The sequence below is a fragment of the Papio anubis genome, chromosome 6 (assembly GCF_008728515.1).
Source record: "Papio anubis isolate 15944 chromosome 6, Panubis1.0, whole genome shotgun sequence".
Lineage (NCBI taxonomy): Eukaryota > Metazoa > Chordata > Mammalia > Primates > Cercopithecidae > Papio > Papio anubis.
Genome location: NC_044981.1, coordinates 115,339,154 through 115,365,852, shown reverse-complemented (window position 1 = coordinate 115,365,852; position 26,699 = coordinate 115,339,154). Strand labels below are relative to the sequence as shown.

The 26,699-nt window shown below is 33.7% G+C and overlaps 1 protein-coding gene across 4 annotated transcripts in view; it reads left to right on the top strand.

Annotated features, from left to right (window-relative positions):
- The window catches only part of STXBP5 (syntaxin binding protein 5), a 193,501-nt gene that overhangs the window by 123,753 nt on the left and 43,049 nt on the right, over positions 1 to 26,699 (top strand). For 2 of the 4 annotated variants that reach the window (XR_646362.4, XM_003898072.5), the window contains exons 17-21: positions 4,916 to 5,041; positions 7,095 to 7,246; positions 13,809 to 13,874; positions 18,682 to 18,741; positions 18,840 to 18,887. Coding sequence is in view for 3 of the 4 variants with exons in the window: in XM_003898072.5 (XP_003898121.1) it covers positions 4,916 to 5,041; positions 7,095 to 7,246; positions 13,809 to 13,874; positions 18,682 to 18,741; positions 18,840 to 18,887 (452 nt within the window). In the remaining variant the exon portion in view is untranslated. The remainder of the gene's footprint in view (positions 1 to 4,915; positions 5,042 to 7,094; positions 7,247 to 13,808; positions 13,875 to 18,681; positions 18,742 to 18,839; positions 18,888 to 26,699) is intronic. The other 2 variants (XM_021937745.2, XM_003898071.5) reach the window with 2 other exon arrangements.

Genomic DNA, 26,699 nt, shown 5'->3' with positions numbered 1-26,699 from the left:
GCCTCGGCCTCCCAAAGTGTAATCTGCCTGCCTCAGCCTTGGAGGTAATCTGCCTGCCTCGGCCTCCCAAAGTGCTGGGATTATAGATGTTAGCCACTGTGTCTGGCCCCCATCTGTATTCTTAACACATTAAGAAATAAAATAATTTCAGATGGTGGCTAAAAATATCACCTTAATTATTGATAAAGGTAAAAGATGCCAACTAGCACAAGAGCCTGGTAGTTTTCCTGGTACCGACTGACCTGTATACAAAGATAGCCTTATCCTCCCCACCATGGCAGTATTAAGAACACTGCTTTTGCAGGAGCAGAAAAGAAAATGCACCCCCTGGGCAGACTTGCTCCCAAATGAACACAGATTGAGGGGGAAATGAGAGGGCTTCGTTAATTATTTCCATATTTACCAGCTACGTAGGGACTCTACCATTCCTGGGATACAGTTAGAAAGAGGGTAGAGAGAAGCCCAGGTGTTCCGCTGACACTCAAGAAGATACACAAGATGTGGAGAAGCAGTCCTGATAATTTGAGTGTGTATGTGTATATATATGTGTGTGTGTGTGTGCACGTGTGCACATGTGCCTGATTTTTGGTTTTGGCGGCGGTAGGGGGCGGTTTTGCTGGTCACACGAATACAAATCGTTACTAACTTTAATAGATAATGTTATATATTGTTACATCAAGTTATACGTTTAAATTACAACACTACTTAAAATTTTAAATATTGATTTTTAAAATTAGAAATATAAACAAATCATACTAGAAAAATCATAAAATAATGGCTCTATTGATACCGTTACGGTTATTTTGATCCTTTTTCTGGATTTTAGAGAAAACTCAAGAACAGGAACGCGTGGGAAGATTGTAAACGTAGGGATTGCGTGATAACTATTTCCTTTTCTTCAGCCGTTATCTTAAAATTAATTCATTGGTAGTAATAATTCTCTAGTATTACATTACTAAAGGACCAATTTTTGGAGACAGAGTCATGAGAGGGAAAACTAGTCTTTTAGTAGAATATTGTATAAGCTAGTGAAAGATACAAAGTACAAGTTTTGGACATTTTTGTCTAAAATCTGTATAAGTGATTTTTTAAAAATCACAAACAAGTTATACCTCATTTTTTTCTTTTAATTGTCTTCAAATAAATGTGGGTATGTATTAATTTCACATTGTTTTAGTCCACGGTCCTGAAGGCCAGTTTCTTAAAGTGAGAAGTATAACAAAAATTGATGTTAAAATATAATTAATATTGAGGCCTTTTTTATACAAAATGCCTTTGTACAAAATTGGTTTATTTGAAGAAACATTTTAAAAGCAGCTGTTTAAGACCAAGGAGGGGGATTCATTGAGACCAGGAGTTCAAGACCAGTCTGGATAACATAGTAAGACACTATCTCTACAACAAAGTTTTTTAAAAATTAGCCATCATGGCGCCATCACCTGTAGGCTGAGGTGGGAGGATTGCCTGAGCCCAGGAGTTCAAGGCCACAGTGAGCTATGATCATGCCACTGCACTCCAGCCAGAGTGACAGAGTGAGATTCTGCCTCTTAAAAAAAAGAAAGGTAAAGAAGGAAAGGCAACTGTTTGACTTGTTTCTTTTAGCAATTAAATTTTATGTTTTTGAAGCGTTTTTATTGTCCCTTTGCAAGGTACTTGCTCAAACCATCATTTTGAAACTGTGAGCCTCTACCATCACTTTAACGTTTAAAATACATTTGTACAAATTATGCAGCTTTTTATAAAACTTTTTCCTTAAAAAGCAAACAAATTAACTTGAATATATTAAAAACATTAAAATGATAACATAACCGTTTAGAATAAAACATAGTACCGTCTTCCCATTTCATATTTTTAAAATGTAACTTACCTGCTTTCATTTCTTGGCTTAGGTTTTTCATCCTTTACCATTTTGCATCATGTTTGGCTGCCTTTTTATTTCTACTTAAGAACATTTTTTGTTTCCTTATACTGATTAAAGTAAGAATTGTATGAGTTCTGTGTGTCCTAGTCACTTAAATCTTCAATGTGCCCATATATGCACTTCTAGAATTATCCCTGGGATGCCTGGTTCTGCTCTTGAGAATTTGTTATGCACATTTAATATGCCAGAGGGAGGGAGGACACTTCCTTGACCCTTACCTTCTATACCTAATTCGTAGAAAGAGAAGATAGACCACTCAGACCCTTCAGTCTACTCCTGTGTTAAGGCTGACTCTGGGAAGAAATGAAATGCCTCAGTTGTTATTCCGTCACTTGAGATGGAGAGCTATAGCTGATTAGTGGGTATTTCCCTGAGAATAATTTAGAAATTTTGCCTCAGCCAGTCTACAGTTCTGAATACATTGCCTTGCAAACCTTGACCAGCCAGAAGTGAACTATAGCTCAATTCGTGTAAGCAGTGCCCTGAGTGATTCACATTTACCCTGAAGTCTGAACAACTTTTGCTGTTTCCTAGCATGTATGTCATCAAAACATCAGGTGCCATGGTCTTCCTCATTAGCAATACCAACTGAATGATTCAGAAGGGTTCTTACCTCTGAGTTTGGTGGCAGGAAATTCAACATTGAGTAGTCTTCCTGCTTTCACACACTGTCATTTCAAGGCAGAAGCCTTAAGAATTGCTGAAGTAACCAGGCTTTGCATGTGTTTTGCTGTAGCAATTACTAGGCAAAGAGTTTGTGCAATCAAAAATGTTTTTAACTTAAAGTCATAGTAGAGTTTTTTTACAATAAAAGCAGTCACACAAAAATAAAATTGTTCACATTTTTTAAAAATGTGTCTTTCAAGTACAGTTGAAGTTTTCTGGAACAAGTATAGCAGGTATTGTTTCAGAAGCTCTCAGACTCTTTTAAGCCCCTCTTTAACTCTTCATTTCTAAAATCCTAATGACAAGTGTAGTTCAGCATGGACTTAACTATTCATGAGGTTTGGGAATAGATTTGACTACCTGCTGATTAGTTTCGCTAGTAGTTCTCTACCATCATCTCAAACTTAACCCCGTAGTCTTCTAAAACTACCTCTTTATTCCTCCCTCCCTCCCTTCTGTCTGATTGTAGATTCTCTGTGTCTTCTTCCTCTACCCTACCTCTACTCAACCTCCAACTCATTCATTCATTCAGTAAATATTGAGTACCTCCTTTGTGCCAGTGTTATAAGTATTAATAGCTGCAAGGTTTCTGCCTTCCTGAAATGTAAAGCCTAGTTTATTCTTACTCCATTAATGTGTTTCAATCTGCCTTTTTCTTGTTTCACATCAGAATCACAGGAACTTCCCAATTGGTGTCCCTATTCTACTTCATCTTACCTATATTCACCAAATTAATCTTCCCCAAATATTTCTTATCAACCTTCATTGGCTTTTAATTCTTTTTTTTTTTTCTTTTTTGAGACGGAGATCTCGCTCTATTGCCCAGGCTGGAGTACAGTGGTGCGATCTCAGCCCACTGCAACCTCCGCCTCCCAGGTTCAGGCGATTCTCCTGCCTCAGCCTTCTGAGTAGCTGGGACTACAGGCGCTCGCCACCACACCCGGGTAATTTTTGTATTTTTAGTAGAGATGGAGTTTTCCCATGTTGGCCAGGCTGGTCTTGAACTCTTGACTTTAAGTGATCCGCCCACCTTAGCCTCCCAAAGTGCTCTGATTATAGGTGTGAGCCACTCACTGCACCTGGCCTGTCTTTTAATTCTTTAATAATGAAAATATATTACCTTTGTCTAATGTGACCATCTACAAAGCACTTTTCATAGGCATTCAGAGTTTCCTCATATCGTGACTAGGTAGTAATAGTCCCACTTTCTAGGTGAAAAGACAGCTGGTGAGTAACAGAATCAGTACTCAAAGTCCAGCTTGCTGAGAGTTCTTTCTACCAACATCAAACCTTTGTGGACAGGACTTGAAGACCCTCTAAAGTCTGGCCCTGGCCTGTATTGCTATCTTCTCATTTTTACTACACACTCCTACCACTGTAGCCAAACTTAACACTTACCAATCCTTGAACTTGGGTTTTCTGTCTGCGAATATTCTGCAAGAGCATTTTTTGTAGCATTATTCAGTAATTATTTAAAAAGAGTCTCTGTGATCAAAAATACTGTCACCTCAAAGTCAAGGTAGATTTATTTTATGGTGAAAGTAGGCACACACACAGATAAATTGCTCATATTTGTTTTAACTCATTTTTTAACTTGTTTTTGGACAATTTTCATTTTGTTACATCATGTTTTTAAGTTTTGTGTTTTTGTTTTGTTTTGTTTTTTGAGACAAGAGTTTCGCTCTTGTTGCTCAGGCTGGAGTGCCATGGCATGATCTCGGCTCACTGCAACTTCCGCCTCCTGGGTTCAAGTGATTCTCCTGCCTCAGCCTCCAGAGTAGCTGGGACTACAGGCGCACGCCACCACGCCAGGCTAATTTTTGTATTTTTAGTAGAGACAGAGTCTCACCATGTCGGCCAGGATGGTCTTAAACTCCTGACCTCAAGTGATCTGCCCTTCTAGGCTTCCCAAAGTGTTGGGATTACAGGTGTGAGCCACTGCGCCCAGCTGTTTTTAAAACTGCTTTTCTAACTTACATTTTTTCTAACTTGATTTTTTTTCTCTTCTTAATCCTTGGGCTGCTGCTTCTCTTCATCTTTCCCCCCAGCCCTTCCTGCCTTCTTTCCAAGCCCTCTTCTTCCTCCTCACTTCTTTTCTTTTCCTTCACCCCTACTGTCCTCCCCCACTTTATATGCAGAGTTTGCATATTATTTTTGTTAAGTACATACTTAGTCCCTCCAAGCATAGATTAAATGCTTCTAGATAACAGGATTCTGATTTTTGTATATTTAAATATCTAGTATCGTTTCATATAAAAAGATGTTTATAATTATATAGGACAATAGTTGAAAATGGGTTGAAAGATAACATGTTTTCTTTTATTTTAGAGTTAAAAACTCACCACTTAAACAGTCTCCAGGTTATCAGACAGAACTGGTTATTCAGTTGGTTTGGGTGAGTGGAGAACCACCACAACAAATAACCAGCCTGGCAGTCAACTCTTCCTATGGACTGTAAGTATAAGTTATTTTTTTTCTAAGTCTCTTCATAGTATTCCATACATCATTTTGTTTTTAAAAATAGAAAGGATGGTCTTTGTTGTATCGTCACCTAAAATGGCATTCTATAACTTTAATTTCAGACCAAATTCACTGTTTATTTGGAACATAATTTCATTCTGAATAACTTACTTCGGGTATGCATGCAGTGCTTCCTGATGTAAAGTTAAATGCCTCATGGACCAATAAATTATTTGCGATGAAGTTTTAAAGTCAGTATATCCTCTCCTAGATATACCCCCAGAAATAATTTTCTTATTAATAGTTACTGTAATGGAAATCTAACAACATGCACCCAGAAGACTGTGTTATAAAACTGATTTTTGTAACTGTTGAACTGTAGTTGTGTAATTTTTCTTTCTACTTTCAATTAACTTGTGTAAATTGTAAAGGCCTGATAATTAATATTCACCTATACTACAGTATACTTGTTTTATTTATCAATTCATGCCTTCAGCCATATAGTGTTAGTTATACATACTTTTATTACAATATGATAGACTTGTAAAGCATTTGTTATTTTCTTGTTTCAGAAGTCAACACTGCAGTGTAAGCAACTGCTTCCTGACTGTTCAGTCCCGGAGCTATTTATCATGTGTAGCTCATTGTCTCCTTGCTTGATGCTAGCCCTAGGGACTCATTCATTTTTTTTCTTGCCAGTAGCTCCCACCACCTACTCTGTCTCTTGCAGCTGTACAGTTAGCCCTCTGTATCCACCTGTTTCTTCCATGGATTCAACCAACTGCAGATGAAAAATATTCAGAAAATATAACAAAAAAATAAAACAATTAAAAACATAAATTTTAAAATACAGTATAAAAATTATTTATATAGCATTTCCATTGTATTAGGTATATGTAAATAATCTCAAGATGATTTAAAGTATATAGGAGACTGTATGTTAGTTACATGCAAACTCTTTGCCATTTTGTATTGAGGACTTGAACATCCGCAGATTTTAGTATCTGTGGGGGTCCTGGAACCAAGCTTCTGAAGAAACCAAGGGACAACTATACATCAAACTAACACTGGCTACAGTCTGAGATAGTCTTCTTTCATATATTTTATTTGCTGCCATACAATGTAAGAGCACAAACTTTCCTATTTTAAATATTTTATTGTCCACAACCATTAAAAAACATAGGAAATGAGAAAAAGAACCAATAGGAAGTTTCAAAGGAAGGTGCAAATCAATGAATTACAGGCCTCACTAGGCTTACAGTTGTATTTTGTTTGGCCATTTCTGTGTATTTTTAGAATTTTAATTAGTTACCAAGACTATATAAATCCATACTTAGAGCTCCAACTTAAAAATCTGATTATGTGGCCGTGTCCATGTTTCTGCATGGCAGCTTCAGCTGGAACTGAGTTGAAGCTTTTCATTAGATGTGCCATACACTCTTAAGTAACCGTGTGCTTACATGTCCTCTTTTACTTACTTATATAGCCCTCTATACATATCAGTTTTCCATTCCTGGCTTAAAATATCTTAAAAGAATAAATTTCCTTTATTCATAGTTCCTGACTCATAATTGAGAAGATATTTAGAACACCCCAAAGGGAGGCCTCCAAGATGTATACTTTCTACTTTTTATTCTTGACTTGAATGATTACCAAAACTTACCCCAATGTCTAATCTCCTACTTGCCTAGTACAAGGGAATGTCTCCCACCCGTGAAGAGCTCAAAATGCCCCCAAGGTAGAAAAATAGATGTTGCATTGCGAGGTGTGAGAGATTTCTATCTCTGATCAAGTTTCAACTCCTATGCCAAATATTTTTATAAATAATACAGTTGATTGATTTAGTGATATTTAATGTCTGCAGAAGATCTAAACAGTTCCATGAGAAGGCACATGTAACCTGTATTTCAGTTCCTGTAGTTATCTTTTGTTTCAAAGAATTTTCTGAAGGACCCACCATGCTTCTTTCTTCAGCCTTGTAGACTGTAGTACATTTTCTTGGAATTATTTGATTGTGCTAAAATGTTTGTTATTTTCCTATTTGCAGGGTGGTTTTTGGCAACTGCAATGGCATTGCTATGGTTGACTACCTCCAGAAAGCAGTGCTGCTCAACCTGGGCACTATTGAATTATATGGCTCTAATGATCCCTACCGGAGAGAACCCCGATCTCCTCGTAAATCTCGACAACCTTCAGGAGGTAAAAAGAAGAAAATCCTGAGCTTTAGGATTTCTATAAATGCTGACTTACTTCTGTGAATATAAGTATTTCAGTTAGGTAAATAGCTTGCCTGATTTAGTCTGTATATATAAACTTCCAAAAACTAGCAAAAGGCATGAGTCTTATTTTTTATTTTTGTTTTCTATAGTTGTGGTTTTTGCTTTTTTTTTTTTTTTTTTTTTTGAGACAGGGTCTCACTCTGTCACCCAGACTGGTGTGCAGTAGTGCCTTCATCGCAGCCTTGACCTCCTGGGCCCAGGTGATCCTCCCACCTCAGCCCTCTGAGTAGCTGGGACCACAGGCACATGCCACCAAGCCCAGCTGATTTTTTGTATTTTTTGTAGAGATGGGATTTTGTCATGTTGCCCAGGCTGATCTCAAACTCCTGGGCTCAAGCGATCACCTGCCTCAGCCTCCCAAAGTGCTGGGATTACAGGTGTGAGGCAGCACACCCGGCCTGCTTTTCTTTTTAATATTATAGGATTTTATTGCACATTGAGAAAGAACCACAGGATCAAACTTCTCAGCTGAAATATAACGAAAGGAATATTTGTATCATTATTATATAAAAAAGTTACTTACAGAGATTTTGTTCCTTTTCATTGTTTGGTTTTTGTAAGACCAATGATTTATTATTTAAACTATTTAATTCAAAGGAATCATTTCCATGTGGGAAAAAAAGGAAAATGCAGAAGTAAATTTTAGTTCTTTGAAAATATAGCATTCTCAGATAGCTTTGATTAAATGTAAGCCTACAGTCATTGAGAATTCTCTTTATAGAGTTCTTTTATGTTTGCTAGGTAATTAGTCATAATTTTAAATGTTCTACCATAATACCTCAAGGTATACATGTATACTTAGCTATATATACCAGTACTTCTTGCCCTTTTTTTATTTCATGACACACACAAAAAAATGGCGTTTGATATATGGCACACAGGGTACACTAATGAGGCTTCCAGTTATAACTGGCCTGGTGATACCCAGTTTCCCCAGGGCCTGCCCAGCTGGACCAGAGATTGAGGGCAACCCTATTTGGGGCATACTTAACTCATTTGCAGAATACCAGTGTGTATTGAAACACCATTCGAGAAGCTCTGGTCTGTACTTCCTAACTCAGTCTGCTCTGAATTAAAAGTCATTCTGCAATTCATTTTTCAGTTGTGTTCAGTACATTATTAACTAATACTGCAAATTTTACAGTTCATGGGAAAGAAAAATGAGGGGATATAGACCTTTCTATTACTTTGGCTTGATGATTGAATTTTTCTTTTCAAAGTTTTGTTTTTCCATTTTTGTTTGAATGTGATCATTTTGTCATGTAATATCTTCAGCAGAGATTGTTGTCCCAACCATACCATTCTAGTATTTTTGTCTCCTTTTTTTTTCCTTCTGCTTTTCATTGCTTCACTAAGGTGTGCTGATTGTGACTTCTTGCATGTGCGGCCTTTCTAGCTTATATTCTGAATCTATGAAAAAACTTCGTTCTTCTTTTTTAAGTAAGTCATTTATGCTTTGGCTTGTTTGTTCTTTGTAAAATCATTGGGAGTTTTTTTGTTCATTTTTAAAAGAGCTTATTAAAACATTCTATGTCTAAAACACTGTACTCATTACTTAGATTCATCTCATGACATGTATATGAAAACAGCTATTTAAATACTTGTGCCCCAATTCTATCTCTTTATAAAGCAAAGATACTAATATTTAATGCTAGAATGTTAGAAAGTTATGATAGAGAAGAAATATTTTTTGAAGATAAAACCTTTAGTTTATTTTACAAATGTGGTAAAAATTTCACTATCCATAAAATTAACCTCTTTTCTCCTTTATACCTTATACTAGCTTATATAAAATTGCTAGAAATTAAATGCCTAGATTTATCTAAGGATAGAGACTGACTTTTAGCATTTAATTTTAAAAATACTTTTTAAAATTTCACTGCATCCTACATTATTCTCCAGTAAACCCCATAATACATATTATTTATATTATTGTTTGCTTTATTTTATTATTGAAGAATTAGCTATGTAGGCACAGGAGAACTATTTGAGTTTTTCTTTATTAGTTTAAGATATTCACCCATTGTTATTATGCCTCACTTTGTCAATATTTAGGGTTATATTTTAAATAAAAATTAAAATTATGTTGAAATATGTTTTAAAATAACGTCTTAAGAATATTTCTGACACTAATCCCCCCCAAATTTATAAATATTTGAAATAAATATAGAATGATGGTATAAAAGTTCTTTGTCGTGAGGTAAAGAATGATATTCTTCCTAACGTGTATTTTATAACATGTTCTTAGGTGTAGACCAAATATCATCAAATTGTTCTTCAGGCTGTTTTAGAAAAACAGTTTAGAGAAATTATTTGTTTTGCTACAAATAGATGCTGATATATTTTATAAAGAATGTAGTTCATGTGAATTTTAAGATAAAACTGTTTCGGCTAAGTTTAAATGTGTCATAGCTGTATTACAATGCAGTTGTATTATTTAGTAAAATATAGGCCATGTTTTCATAATAAAAATTCTAAAACTGTCACAAGGACAAACAGTAATGAAGTATTTCAGCTACTCATATCTGCTAAAAACCTGATTCTACTAAAAATGAACTGTTGGATAATATATATCTTGTTTTGCTGGTCACGTTTTATGATTCAGTAGAATGATAAAATACTAATAATTGTGTGTATATTAAATCTACTAATGATTGCGTGTATATTAGTAGAAAGTAGAATTAAGTAACTTTGATTCTGAGTGCTACATTAAGAAGAATCATTTTCCTCTCTGGAAAGTATGAAAGCTATAATAAGAGAAATTGAAGCCTAAGGTCCTTTATGTAAATGAGGCAGACCAAGCAATAATAAAAAGAATATCAAGATAATTGGTGAATTTAAAAGGTATCCCCAGCTGGTGAAGGTCAAACATTTTACATTTCAGTTTATTTGAGGCACAAATTAGTCAGAATTCTAGAATGAGTTGCTATGTGCATATAGAAAATAGAAATGATCGATAGAAGTCAGCAGAAGTTCACTAAAAGTAAGTTGTAGCAAAATCAATTTTACTTATTTAATCTGGTAACTACATTGATGACTTATGGCAGCCTGTTGACCTAATGTTGCCTGAAGTTAATGAGGTATTTGAAAATTAATTTTAGGATATTTCTGTGAACCAGACAGGTAGAAGTGACCTCAATACCTATTTCAGTTTAATGATGGAAAGTTTGATTAAACCAAGAGTCAGCAAACTATTGTCTGTAGGCCAAAACCTAGCCTAGTGCCTGATTTTGTACATACAGGTTTATTGGAGAAATACCATGTTTATTTGTTATGTGTTGCAGCTTTTGTGCTGCAACATAACAGCTGAATATTTGGTGACAGAGATTTTGGCTGAAAAAGCCTGAACTATTTATTACTTGGATCTTTACAGAAAACATTTGCCAGCCCTCTCAGTTAATGGTCCTGGATTAATGTGTGGTCTAATTACCTTGATGTAGTGTGCCTCAGTTAATGCATATATTGTGTTGAATAACATAGGATTATGTTTTGTTGAATATTTCAAATAGTAAATGTAGCTTCCTATCTGGACTTTTGAAAGATAAGATAGGCTTATCAGAATGGTCACTATTTAAGGGCAAGGTAGGTATTACATTTGATGGCAGAGTAACAACTCAAAAAGATAATTTATCGGTAGAAACAGTAAATTTAAACCAAAGAAATGAGATTTATCAACAATACATGTTGAGTCCGGAGTTTAGGTTATAAAGATTGATTGTTTACATATAGAACAGAAAACACTGGCTTAAGAGTAGTTCGTGTGAAACATAATTGGAGATTTTGTTTAAGCACATCTAAGTTTAAATCTCCACTCTTTGTATAAGTTTGTGATACTAGAAAGGATATTTCTCTGAGGCTCAGTGTCCTCATTTATAAAATGCAGATGGTGACTCCCTCATAAAGTTGGTGTGATTATTAAGTGAGAGGACACATGTGGCATACCTAATCATGTGAGTGAACGTTGTTGGCATTCAGGAGGTTGTTTTGTTACTGTTGACCACAACTTTGTGTGTGCCAGTAATGTGGCAGAACTGCTGAATATACTAATGTGAGAAGTTTAGAACAGTTAAAATTATAGTTCTATGTCTATGTCTATGTTATGTTATTTTCTCCTTATTTTTAAATCAGGGCATTATAAAAAGCAGATTTTGTCCTAAAGCATGCAGAGCTTTTCTACCAGTAAAAAAAAAAAAAAACTCTAAGAGTGGCAATTAAGTGGACCATTTCTATAAGTAATTAGGTTTTTGTTCCTATATAAAATACCTAAAACACTCAGTGCCTCAGTTTCTTCTTCTGTAAAATGAGAATAATACTGTCTATTTCATTTGCTGCCGTTAGGGTTAAATGAATGAAGCACTTAAAACCATATCTGGCACATAGTAAGTACTCAGTAAATGTCACTTAAGACCACTTAACTAATTGGGTTGAGTGAGATACGTTTGAGCAGAGCCTAGGTAGATGTATTGCTAGGAATATTTGTTGAAGGGATTCTGGCAGCAATAGAGGGGATAGATTAGGTTACATGCTATGAAATTCTTTCACATGTATTCACTCAAACATTCAACAAATATTGAGACTACCATGTGCTATGCACCATTATAGGCAGCAAAACAGACAAAATTCTCTACCCTCACGGAACTCATATTCTACTGGAAGAGACACACACTTAAAAAAATAAGTAATATACAGTAGATTACATTAATAGTGCTGAGGGGAAAAGTAATTGAAGGAGGATTTGAAATATCAATGATGGAGTGTTAAATTTAAAATAAAATAGAGTGTCTGGATGACTTCAAGTTTAAAGGAAATGAGAGAGCTATTATCCATGAGGATGTCTGGGAAAACAATCAAACAAAAAATATTTCATGCAAGAGAATAAGCACAATTTGCTCTGAAGCAGTACACCTGGTGAGTTCAAGGAACAATGAGGAGTCAGTGTGGCTGGAGAAGAGAGAGTACCAGTGGTGGGCAAGTCAGTGAAAACAGCAGATAGTCTGAGAGGTAACAGGATACAATATACTATAGGATCGTATACATCACCCCACCAAGTAGGGTTGGATTTTGACTTTTACCCTGAGTGAGATAGAAGGCACTGAATGGATTTTTAGCTTATTTAACAGTTGTTTAATATCTAAACGAAATCCTCTCTATCCACATTCCGTAATTCAACTCCTAAATGTTTCTTCCTTGGCCTTTTTAAGAATGATAACTATATCATGTAAGTCTAATAACTTTTTTAGTCAATAAGTTCAGTAATTATTATATCATGAGGACCCTCAACTGAAACCTCAAAGTGATTTCCCCTAACTATAATTTTTAGTAGCAGTTGACAAAATACCAAGGGGGTAAAATTTCAAATTTGATCATTTTTATTCAGTGCTAGGCACATCATAAAACTGGAGTATGTTATCACTACTGTTTAGATATCCTCTGAGTGTGCTATCAAGAAAGAGTACATGTATATAAACAAATATTTTATCAAAGATTAAATGCATACCTATAATTACATCTATCATCTTAGAACCATAAAAACCAGGTTTTCTTCCAGGACCATTAGTTTGATGAAGATTTTTTTTTAAACTACTAATTATCAGGCTGGGTTGGTGGCTCACATCTGTAATCCCAGCCCTTTGGGAGGCCTAGGTGGGCGGATCATTGGAAGTCAGGAGTTCGAGACCAGCCTGGCCAACATGGTGAAACCCGTCCCTATTAAAAATACAAAAAAATTAGCCGGGCTTGGTGGGGCACTCTTGTAGTCCCAGCTACTTGTGAGGCCAAGACAGGAGAATCGCTTGAACCCAAGGATGTGGAGGTTGCAGTGAGCCGAGATCGCACCACCGCACTCCAGCCTGGGAGACGGAAGGAAACACTGTCTTAAAAAACAAACAAAAAAACGACTAATTCTCATTCAAGAACTTCCTATCTAATGAAAAAAACTAATGTGTGCCTCAAAATAGAAAACTTTTCTTAGAAGCCCAGTTCAGTACTCATGTTCTCAGAAAATGTTACTTTGAAAGCTTTCTCAGTGACTGTTGGAAATGTGTTTACCAAAGTAATAGAAAAGCAGATACTGGTGATACATACACATCCTGTTCGTCGATGTGACACCTGACTTCTAAGGCTCGGACATGTGACTCCTTGCCCAGCTAGTCCAAACTCTTGATGTGTCTTTATTTATAGTGTTTAGACAATTTTCAGAGGTTTTTATAACTTCAATCACCAGGGAAATTTATAATCATATTGTTTACTTTGTATTTTATCATAGATTGTATTTTTAACTGATGAATGCTGTATTAGTTTGAGGTATTTTAATATAAAATATTTCTGTCTCAAACCCAATGAGCATGGTATCAATACCAACAGTCTGTTAATTTATTGGGTTCTTTTAAATGGATGGTAGTTAAATATGTACTATAAATAAAAGACAAAACTGCACTTATATAAATTTATGGGTTGATTTGTTTTTTGTTTTTGTTTTGTAGCCGGTCTGTGTGATATTAGTGAAGGGACTGTTGTTCCAGAGGATCGCTGCAAGTCTCCAACTTCTGGTAATTTGTTTTTTTTAAATTTCATTAATAATTACGATTCTATAAAATCTAAGATAGCATACCAGTGTACATTTTGATAGAGATGCATTTAAAATACATCTACAAAAACTTTTGTGTCATATATTTATCCTTAAAATCTTAACTGCATTCTTTGACTTCTGATTAAGCGGAAAGAAATGTAGCTGTGCTAAATAAAAATCCAAAACTTCACCTGCTGAGAATCCTGTAATTGTTTATTTAACTTTCTTATATTTACACCTTTTTTATAGAAAATATATCTTACTCCTTACCATTGGATCAAATGTCTTAGTTATCTACAGTCTTTAAACATTATGAAAAAATGTTTAACACTTATAATCAAGCCATGAATATGGTCAATTAGAATAATTATAGACTAGTTGCATGTATTTTTATTTATGATGAAAATAATTTCTTATATATTTATAGCTGTATTAAAGCAGTTCTCATTTCTTATCTATAGATGGGTCTTTATGTGACTTATGCATATATTAATATTTCAAAAGAATGTTATTTTTATTATTTTTGGAGACCTTTTAAAATTAACAAGATTTTGAATTTATTTTATTTTGGTGGATTGATCCTTTTCTAATCCTTCATAAAGTTAATATTATTCACCAGTTTTCTAGTGAAAAGATCATTCATAGCATAAGTAACACTGTTGTTAAGACAGTTTTTGTTCCTTCCGTAGCTGGTATACTACATCAGAAACAATTGTCAGAATGGGAAATATTGACAAGAGTATTTTGTTTTACTCCCTCACATTTTAGTGTAATATTTTATTATATCTAAGACTGCAAAAGCTTTTATGATGTTTTCCTTTTACAATTGCATTTTCCTGATGTTAAACTAGTTGATTATTTCTTAAAGTTAAAATGTATCTATGCATTTTCTGACTTTCTTGTTCTTTAAACTTCATATTTAAATTTATTCATTAAACTAATAAAACATATGGAGGAATTGCTCACATAATTAGTACCTGATAAGTTTTAACATTGGTAGAATTAAGTTTGAATGAATAATATGAAGCAGGAACTGTTTTCTGTCTCCTAGGATTGTTTATTTCTGAATTTGGAATTTAGAATTGTAATATCTTTTAGTTCTTTCTCTTCTTCTAACTACATAAAATAATATTCTGATCTTCTCCAAAATCCACGTAAATGCATTTGTCAGTATGTTAAGTATATAAGCCAGGGTGGACAATTTGGACATGGAACATGTGATATGTTATGCTTAAATATGTTAAATCCCATAGGATGCGTTTTAATAAGATTCAGCCCAAATAAATTAGTACTCCTTTTTATTCTGGGCCAGACTTTCAAAAAGTGGATACATCTAGCCCTTTGAAATAAACGAACAAGTGATATTTGAAGATAGGTGTATATTTAAATCTAAGTATATAAATATAAAAAGTAAATCAAGGTTAAAACCCCTGTAAATTCTGTTTCTCAAAACAGAGAAACTCAAACATGGTTCAGCATTTTCAAATACATTTTTGCTCTTTGGTCCATGTGAAAAGGAAAGTAATGGTTTTAACATGCAGAAATTCAGATGACCTAGATATTTCATTGTTTCTATCTCAGCATGTTTGAAATGCAAAGTAAAAATTGTGACTTCAAAAAATCATTGATAAATCATGTATTATTATCATTAGGTATAGAAACCTTTATTTAGTTTAGTCTTTGATTATGCTCTGAAAAACATAAGAATTCTCTGAGACTTATATTGGTTTCTACATATCAGGAAATACTGTTTTTTTAATAAAAACTTTAAGAGGGAATAGTTGTTTCAGATAGCAGGAGATACCGGTTATGCACAACTAGTAAGAGTATTACCATAGAAACTAGAGTGAGATTCTGGAAAACTATTTTAATGTAAATAATTTTGACACTGCATTTTTGTAGCTTGTGTGTGTCTTTCTCAACTTGTCCATGTAAGAATTCTTAATAGTAATTTTTGCCATCTCTCATGGGTTAATTATCTTACTCTGTATATTTGTAACTTTTTTGAACCTTCATTCCTGTTAACATTCTCATAGGTAAATAAAGAAATAATTTATTATTACCCCTCTGGCCAACACATGCAAATTCTAATTTGAGATGGTCAAAAAAGAATAACAGATGGGATGAATTTGAAGTGAATCAAAAAGAGCCACAAGGGGATCATATTTTTAAAAACATAAAAATTAGTAATTAAATTACAAGCCTCAAATAGTTTCCACAATGAGAGTAATATAAAAAGGTAAAATAGTTAATTGATGCATTATAGATTATTAAAACTGATATAGCAAATATAAAATAAGTTGGTATTTATGGGAAAAGAAGAAATGTATAAAAGTGGATTGGGAGTTAAAATGAGTCTCTCATAAATACTAAGAGGCAGACAAATATAGAAATATAAAATAGCCATATGCCTTTATCAAAACCAGTAAGTTCATTTAAAATAATTCGTATATGAAGGGAAACTTTTTTGAAAACCTTTTAAATCTCGTAATTAAGATTTGTGATCTCAACTGTTTAGTTAATTAAAATCAAAGCTGTCTTCAGAAATCATCATGAGAAAATCCATGTAATGCATATAGTTAACCTTTTCATTTATTTTTAAATAAACCAGTGGTCCCCCTAACAGAAAGTTAATTCTGCCTACTGAACATATGCATCCTGAACAAATGAAGGGAAAGACCTTCATTTGATCTTTACGTCAAAGAACTCATGTTGCTTCAGTGAGCACTTTAGTAATACTGGAATTTGTTTAGTACTGCATGCAAATACACACACACACACACACACACACACACACACACACACACACACAACAAATCATGTTAAAATAATTTTTTTAACTGTTAGGTTATTTCAAGCTGAAGAAAACTCAGGGCCACCCATACCGTAATATAAATGGTGCCTTCAAGTGCATTCATGATTTAAATGCTATGTGTCCTAGAAAAACAATAAGCTGTGGATATTATCTGTGTTTCATTGTAGAAATTTAGTAAGTATATTCAAATAGGATAAGTAGAAAACTATTTTGGAGCTTTTGCATGAGCTGTCACAGAAGTTATAGCAATCAGTAAGTATTTTTAGTTAGAAGAAAAATAAACCTCCTTGTTTTATTTACATTACAGCCTATGTTGCCTTCTTATATTTGAAAATATCAAATATTTTTCTCATTTTATTATGTATAGATATGTTATCTTGCTATTGCTTTGATATGAAATACATCAAAACTAGTATCAATAATACATTTTTGTGCATTCATGTGGCTATTTTGTAGAGATAATAGTGATATTTTCAAATATTTATAACATATAACCATTATATTATTTAGAATTAAATTCAGAAGTATATTAAAAACAACTATACCTATTTCTGTTCCTGGAAATGTTATGAGCTCAGTGTTACCTGTGTGATATTTTTTGAAGTGGGATTTATGAGGATCTGTAAATGACATTTAGCAAAAAATGGGACTTTAAAAAAGTAACCTTCTAAAACCACTATAAAAGTAGTGGTTCTGCCAATGCTGGCAGATTTTAGTCAGTCAGAGAAAAGCTGTCAAGGACATTCACCACTTGACCAAGGGAAGGAGGTACAATTTTTATTGGGGAGTGTTATATGTGGTGTCAAATTTTGACCTGATTCATTAAGATTCAGTGCTTTACTGGGATATTTTTAAAGCAGAGAAAGAAACCTTTTTATCTGCTTCCAGTTACCTTCTAGGTATTTCCCTCTAGCAGAAAAGCATTATGAATTCAGCAAATACTTACTTAGAGAATTCTACATGTAACACACTCCACTAATTACAAAAGGAATACAAAAATGAATCAAATGTAGGCCCTGCCTTTTGGAAGTTCATTCCAGTGAGGCAGGTCATGTGTGCATAAATCTAAAATAATAAGGTATTAAGTGGTTAGCATCATATGAGAAATACATAGATAAAACATTAAGGTAACTCAAAGGAGGAGAAGTGATTTACAGCTGAGGAGACTGTGAAAAATTGAATGGATGAGGTATTGAGATGTGCCTTTAAAGAATAGTTGTCCAAAAGTGATCAACGAAAATACTACTTAGGATCGATCACATTTATAATAAAAGATGTATGTTATAAATTAAAAGGAATACTATGAGAAATTAAAAATATTTTTAACCCAAAAAATCTTAAAGAAATATTAGGTAACTTTATATAATAATATTGGGAATCACAGCCAAAATAAAATTAAATATTTCTTACCTCCATAAATTTAAGTAGACATTTGAACATACCTGCAAATATAAATATTATCTTCACTATTTTAAAGATCCCTTATTGTACATTTTAAAGATTTCTATGGTATGTAATAGAATGAATATATAGTTTTAAACTGTCAGTCTAACTCTAAAATAACAAATTTTATCAGCAAAGTTATAGTACAAGATCTTGGTTCTGCTAGAGAAGCTGTATTCAGTTAATACTATCAAGAATTGCAGATTTTTTCAAAGAAACAGTTAAATACTATTTATAGTTTTCCTTATATATTTTCTAACATCTAATATTCCGAGATTTTGCCAAATTGTTATAGAGTTAATATTTATATATACCAGGGTCTACCATGAGAGATACTGCACTACTTATTACTATACTGTAATAGTATAAGAACTGTTATTTACTATATACATGGTCTCTTCCTGTGGTCACTTAGGTGATAACTTGTTTTAAAAGTTACCAGATTTTTTATTTGTACATTTTTCTTGTTACAACTCAGTGTTTATGACTGACCATGTACCTGTTCCTTCCATTGTCTTCATTTGTGTAGGTTCTTCATCACCACACAATTCAGATGATGAACAAAAAATGAATAATTTTATAGAAAAGGGTATAGTATCTTGATTTTAAAGTATTTTCTTTTATGTTTCATTTATTTAGTTTACTTTGAATAGATTTTGACATTTTATATCAAAATATTATTTTCAGTGAAGACCAAAAGCAGAAAGTTTTCCAAGATGGTAGCCAATGATATAGGTAGGAAATAGAAATTTCTATTTTGTTTCTAATCCTCGCTATATGCAGTGCTAACCCAACACTGGAAAATTATCCATTGCATTGCATTTTTGTGTAAATTTGTTGTTCCTATGCTAAAAAATAATCTCTTGGGCTGTGTCTCTTTTAAACTCACTGGGGCAATAATTATTAAAAATCAGTTCAATTGGGTTGCAGTTCTTTCTCTGACTTACAGTGTGAATTTCTCTGTTAATTTTATTTTTGCTTTACTTTAAAATAAAGCAGGGTTCAATTTATGCCATAAGTAGTACAATTTTATACTCCCAGGTTTTGAAGCAGTTGCTTATAGTTTTATTTGTGTTTTTTCTACCTTTATTCCATCTCTCTCATATTTTCAAGACCCCGTATTTCAAGGAAATGGTTTTCTAAAAGATTGACCCTTTTAGTCCATAATCCGTACCGCCTTTGGCAAGATTAAATAGGAATTTTCTAGGACTGCCCCCACTCCCTCACCGCAAGTAAAAAATGCATTACTTCTTGTGATTGTTTTTGTGAATATATGTTGAGATGAATTACTCAGTCCAAAGTTCTCAAAGTTTAAAATTAGGGAACAAAATATATAATCAAACTTTGAGGACATAATCAAATTAGGGTTTTAAGGTCACGAAAGTTCAGATGTTCTCCAAAGATTTTTAAAGTCTTGAAAAACACTTTTAGAAAAAGAGGATAAATTTGATCTTTGATTTAAATTCCAAATTTTTATTATACAGTTATTGTATTATTTCCTCCCAAAACCTCTAGCACATACTCTTTGAGGTCAGTCAAATTAGAGGAATTTCTAGGCAGGTGGAATAGTTTTACTTTTTCTCAACTGATAATGTTTTAGATATGCTTAAATTTTCAAAAATTCTTAGAAGTAAAGTCCATGTTGTGCGTATTTTGTAAATTGAACCCTGTTTAGTCGTATTAACGGTGACTGACTGTTAGCCCCTTGTCATTTTTAAAATAAGGTGGTTTATTCTTGGGCAAAGAGCTCTTCATTTATGGAAAATCAATTATTTATCTTTGTATTTGTGGGTTTTTAGTGACTCTTTTGGTAATAGTTAAATCACTGTAATCATGTACTAGCACTATGGCACAATAGTCTTTAATAACCAATTTCAGTTATTGTGTATTCTATCTTAATAGTACATTAGAGGTTCTTTTGTTGTCTTATTATGCAAAAAGAAAATATTTCCTACTTATATTTTACTAAACAACTTTTTAAATTACCTAGGGACTTTATCTTGCATGAAAGGGACTTTGTACGTAATTAAATTTTCAAAAACAATTTTTTGTCTTATATTTTGTGCTGGGCTTCTATTTATTAAATGTACTGACTACCTTCCCATTTTTTTCTGTGTTTTAAATAGAATATGTAACATGGAATACTTGAGCTTGACTATTTGAAAGACTACATTAGCAAATTTATCAGTGTTGATAATGTTATTGGAAGGATAGTTCTTTGATGACATTCTTGATTTATTTTTATCTTATTGGTGAGTTTTACTTTTTGTCATGCCAGTTTCTGTAGCCATATATTTTGGGGAAAGCATGTTGTGTTAGCTTCATTCAGCTTTTCAAAATTGTTGTAGAACAGTTACACATAATTATTTTTAAACCTCAGGAACCATTGTTATATCCTTTGGCTTTGTTTGGAACCTTTCAGTGTGTGTGTGGTTTTTCTTAATCACAAGATTTGGGTATATATAAGGAAAGTTAGTGTCACAATTTTTTTCTTCTTTCAAAGGAAGACTGCCCCATTTTAGACTGTAAAGTTTTTGCATTTGAAAAACTAACACATTAGTTTATCTCCCTACATTAGTATCTAGTTTTGTTATAAGAATTAATGTAAAATATGCTATCAAAAAACATAAAATGTCAATGAAACGTTGGAAAAAAACTCGTAGATCTTCTGAGGACCTCTCTGTCAAGACTGATATTATGTGCGTGAAGCTGTGATGTCAAAAGTATTAGGACTTCTTGAGCATTCTGAACTCACCTTATCATCCGATCTCGTACCTGCTATGAAGTATCCTGAATCTCATGAACTTACCGCCTCTTCTTCCTCAATATACAAGCATTTATAGCTTTAATTTTAGGTAGTTATGCAGTGGCCAAAACGTAAGAATTAGTACCTCCAGGGTTGCACTAGTAAAAGAGCCACCTTGTGTGGAAGGTGAGTAAATAGCTTGGCCCTGAGAGTTTGCCCCTGAGTTTTACCTGTTCTTTGAGAGTAACTGCTGCTGGTGTCAGTTTGTGTGTGTGGGTTTGTGTGTATGTTTTGTGGGTGGGTGGTACAGAATGGCAGTCACAATTTAATGGTTAACCCAAGCATGGGAAATCAACCACCCTACCATTTTTTTTAAACTGCCTGACAGGACAGCTGAGATAGCTGAGACTATAATAAGCTTTTTGAATGTATTTAGCCTTTATCTTATAATTTTTCTGGCATGTGCCAGCTTTTTATAAATAATTTTTCTCAATCCACACAATAATCTCAGTGGGTTAGTTACTACTGTTTCCCTGTTTCACAGATAAGGAAACTGAATATAAGTAATGTATTTGTTGGTGCACAGCTAATAAATGAGAGCAGGATTTATACCCAGGTAGCCCCACTCCACGGTCTGTCCTCTTAAACACTATGCTATTTTATCTCTTAATACAATTTACAGAAAATTAATGGATTCCAAAGCAAATTCATGGTGTGATTAATAACCAGATAATTTGGTTATGGCCCTGTTCTATCTATACAATAATCTGGGGAAAAAAAAAAAAAAGATTAAGTTCTGTATTAGAACCAGATCATGGATGCCATCTTGGTACCCATCACTCAAGCATAATATAGTATCTGAAAGTCTACCTTCCTCAAAGACTAGACTCAAAGGAAGGATAACTAGAACAAACTCTGGAGTACCCTAGCCCATCTACCCAAAGCCTAGCTTCATAGTTTATTTCCTGATTGAAAACTAAATCACATGAATGATCCTGACAGTGACTTTGATCTTGCATAAGAAGAGCAGCCTATAAAGAAATAGCTTTAGTCTTGTGAGTTTGACAGGAAAAACTAACAATATAATGTAATTGCAGCATCCATAAAGAAAGCTTCACGCATGTAATATATATGCATATGGTAATTTGTTTTGCCTGTGTATACCTTATAAATTTTTATTAGTAAAATCTTAATTACCAACATTTTCAGAATCCATAGTTTTTCCTGTACTACTATAAATCACTTAGAAAATAAGATAGTTTTTTTATTTACTTGTTATTTGTTTTATAAAAAATTGAACGTATAGAGTTTCACAAAGCTTTTTATTTTTAATTCATATAAAAATAGTCCTACAATGCATATCTTTGTTAACAATGTATTAATCAAATTTTTCATGATATACTTATGAATAAAATACAGCCTACATGCTAGCATTGTTCGATAAATTTGAAACTACATGATAAACCTTTTCTAAAGATTATTCTATTTCATTATGGTTTTGTTTCATGCTAAAAGTAGATTTCTAGCTGGAACCCATAGTCTGTGACCTGGTCTATATCCAGTTTCATTACTAATTTTCTTAGAGAAGGAATGATTACCAAATTCCTTCTGGTTACATGAAGTTGTGAGGGGAAAATAATACTAAGGATAAAAAAATAACGACTCAAAATTATGGTTACTTAAATGAGTGCTTTGCCAAAAACAAATAGAAATAATAGCTTCATTTATTGGGCACCTCCTAAATTCTAGACACTATACCAGCTATTTTTTTTCATGTGGTATTTATTAATAAGAGGGAAAATTATACTTCCAAGGTCACTTTTATCTCTCCTATTCTGAGTTAGCATAATTATTTAGGTAAGCGTTAACTTAGCAAAAACTGGAGTAATTTTTGAACTCAGTTTAAATGACAATACTGTTCAAGTGCTGTTTTTATTAGTTCTGTTAAACATGAATCTCAATGATTCCTTTTTTAAAGTGTTCCAACATAACTAAAATCTTCTCTTTGTTGTTTTATTCTACATCACTAACTCATTAACTCACACAATTTTAAAGCAGTTCTAACACCTTTATTTTTCAAGAAAAGAAATTGAATGTCAGAGAAGTTAGGTTACACATCCAAAGTAATGCTCCATGGTAATGACTCAGGACCAGAATCCAGGCTTTTTGAGTCTTGTTTTACTATGTGTAGCATGTTTCATGCTTCATACTCAAGTATCCACTTTTTCTTTCTTATGTTATTGCTTTTTCTTGTGCGTCTTCTCAATTCTTTTGTATTTACAAGTTAAAAAATAAATTCACAAAGGTTCATTTAGATTCATTGCCATATGAATGAAAAAGTGTGTATTAAATTAAGTAGTGTTATCAAATTATTTTTATTCATTGTAAAACTCAAAGTAGTGCTGGTATTTCTACTTTACATTCCCCAGTATTAAACCTAAAACATGGCCATTGAATTTGTAGAATTTAGCTTTTATATTCAATCCACAAGATGGCTGTTGAAAGAAGACACGCTCAGTTTGAAAGGGATAATTAGTAGTGTACAATGATACCATTTTTTACAGGTGTTTTTAATATTTTCTGTTTTCAAGGAAAATTATTACTTGACCTTAATTGGTCAAGAACTGAATTTGATAGGCAGATACTTCAAAATTATTATATGAGTCTGAGTACTAACAAATTATTTTTCTTTTTTAGAATGAATAAAAATTGAAAAGTATTGGCATATTATATATTTGAATTTAAATTTTACTTTTGAATGTATTTTCTGTCAGATTTCTTAATAAAATATGCTGGAAAGTCTGTGTTTCATATTCTTGTACTTACTGTATGTGTACTTACCTCTCTGTTGAACTGCCTTTTTTTACATTAAAAGGTTATGCAGTGACCTTTCTAGAAATAACCTGTAGTTTGCTTCCTAGCATAAAGAAAATTAGTCTGAGTTAAAGTTACATTACTGAAATTAAACTTTGTCAACTATTATTTGAACAAAACTATAAATGTGGCAATTTATGTTCTGTCATTACCTATTTTATTAGTTTGTTAGGACAGTCACCACAAAATACCACAGATTAAGAGGCTTAAACAATTCAGGAGGTTAGAAGTCCAAGATCAGGGTGTCAGTGAGTTTGATTTCTTCTGATGCCTATCTCCTTGGCTTGCAGACAGCTGCATTCTCATTGTATCCCCATATAGGTTTCTATGCAGAGCACGACCCTGGTGTCTGTGTATCCACATTTCTTCTTCTTATAAGAACCAATCAAATTGGATTAGGGCCCAGCCTAAGGGCATCATTTTAACTTAATCACTTCTTTAAAGGCCTGTCACCAAATATAGGAGAGGAACTGGGGCTTACAGCTTTTATATATGAATTTTGCAAGAATGCAATTCATTCCATAACACTTACTGTGTTAGGTTTATGTAATACCTTGTATTCTGTACAGAATTCTCTTTGAGATGTTGCAAAGAGTTTAATTATGATGTTATTTAGACATTAAGTTTTATGAATGCTTGGAAAGCAGATGGGTCAGGAAAAAAAAAATTGAAGAAAAAAGCTCTGCGAGTTCAAGAATGAAAAAAACTTGGCATAGTCAAATCTTTACTAGACAGGTACTGATATCTCTTTAAAGATTTACCTCCATTTCAGGCAATGGGTATAGATTCTATGGGTATTTCCAAAAGTCATCTTTTTGATTTACAGTCTGTATTTAATTTGCCCTCTTTTTCACTTTATTTCTTTTCATTTGTGAAGAAATTTATCATTCTATAGAAGTAAAATTCCAATGACAGTTTTGGTTCCTTTATTCATTGCAATTATTTATTCATTGTGTTTATTAAGCACACATTAAATGCTGGAAACATACATATATAAAGTGTTTTGCAAGGTAAATTCTGTTTCTGAACTCCTGGAATCTTTTAGCATGGGAGATAGACATTGGTATTATTAGTTCTAATGGCTACTAAAATACATGTGATACTTGACAAGAGAGTTTCTACTTCTTGGTTCCACTTTTCCTCTTGGATTCCCTGCTATATCCTGCAAACTGAGTTTTTTAAATTCCTTTACTATCTCAGTTGTTTTATTTAACACAAATACATTCCAACATTATCCCTTTCAAGAGAGTCGTGTTGGATCTCTGCCTGTGGTGACAAAAGTAATATTGTCATTTTATTCTAATTGTTGAAACTCTCAGTATAAACAAAAATCAACTTACTTTTATGACAGCTTCATCAGTCATAATAATTCCTTTTACCTTTTACCTTTGCTTTATTTTTTACTATAAATTTCAAATTCCAAAAAGTGAAGTTATAGTTCTGTTTTTCTTTCAAGAACACTTTAGAAAAAAGATGTGGACACAATGGGTAGAAGCAGTAAAGGAAAATTACAAAACATCTGTTTAATTTGCTTCTCTTGGACATCATACATCTTTCCTTGGTATTGAAATGTGCATTGCAGACATAATCATTGTGATCAGGTATAACTTCATTATTCCTACTAAGCAAATGCAGCTCTTTGCTGTTTATGCAACCAGACAGTTTGATGTCCTTATTCAGGTTTATAAGAAGAGAGCAATGACCCGCCTTAACCACCTGGCTACACTCTCTGAGACGAGTTTTTCTCAGATTGAAGAAACCTTCTGTCAGGGGCAAGGGTTGAAGAATACACAGTGGAAGAAGAAAACAGAAACAATGTGTCTTCCAAGAACTCACCCAGATGGCTTGCTTTCAGTTTGAAGGTCACAATAGAAGATGAGTAACTTCAAGACATGAACAGAAGTTTCTTGATAAGTACAGTGAAACAAGCTAGCTGGGTAAATGAGTTTCATAAGTGATTGTGGGACTCCTGGGAATTAGAAATATGAACATCACAAAATTGTTGGACAAAGTCTACAACCCCATCGTCACAAAGTTATAGCAGAGTACAGGGTACAAGCCAGGAGGACCGACTGACTAGAGGTTCTCCAGAGATGGGTCTGCTTCTTGTGGTCTTGCCATCAAGGAGCTTCACTAAACAGACCTGAAGCAAGTATATTCCCCACAAGTCGCAAAAATTGAAAGATATATGGCCAGGCGCAGTGACTCATGCCTTTAATCCTAGCACTTTGGGAGGCCGAGGTGGGTGGATCACTTGAGGTCAATAGTTCGAGAACAGCTGGGCCAACATGGTGAACCCCGTCCCTAATAAAAGTACAAAAAAATTATCTGGGCATGGTGGCGAGCACCTGTAATGCCAGCTACTGAGGAGGCTGAGGCAGGAGAATCACTTGAACCCAGGAGGCGGAGGTTTCAGTGAGCCGAGATTACACCACTTCACTTAGCGTGGGGTGGCAGGGTGAGTCTCCTCAAAAAAAAAAAAAAAAAAAAAACTTTTAGCCAAAAGCTCAACTTTAGGCCTTAGGTTTAGGACTTAGCCACCCACTAAAAACAACTGTAAAAATTGGTCAAAAGATACAAACTTAGTATTTCCAGGCATTGAACAACAGGCTTTCCAGGACTGTCATCCTTGAGAAAATGAATATACATGAGGTGAGCCCCACGTTTCTCCCACCTTTCTGCTCAGCTTTCTGCGACAGCATGTTCCCGTTGCAGCACAAGTGGAGCTGCGATGTCAGAAGCTAAGGAGGCAGACAATGGAGTTCTGGGTTGCTGGCGTGACTGAAATACTTGCTAGAGAAGAGGAACTGCTCCAACAAGAGTCCTAGAAATCTCCGTAGATTGAAGCTAGGTCCTGAGAACTGTATATTTTGAATGCTTGCATTGGAACTGTTTTAAAGCAATGATCTCAAGTCTTTGTCTTAAGT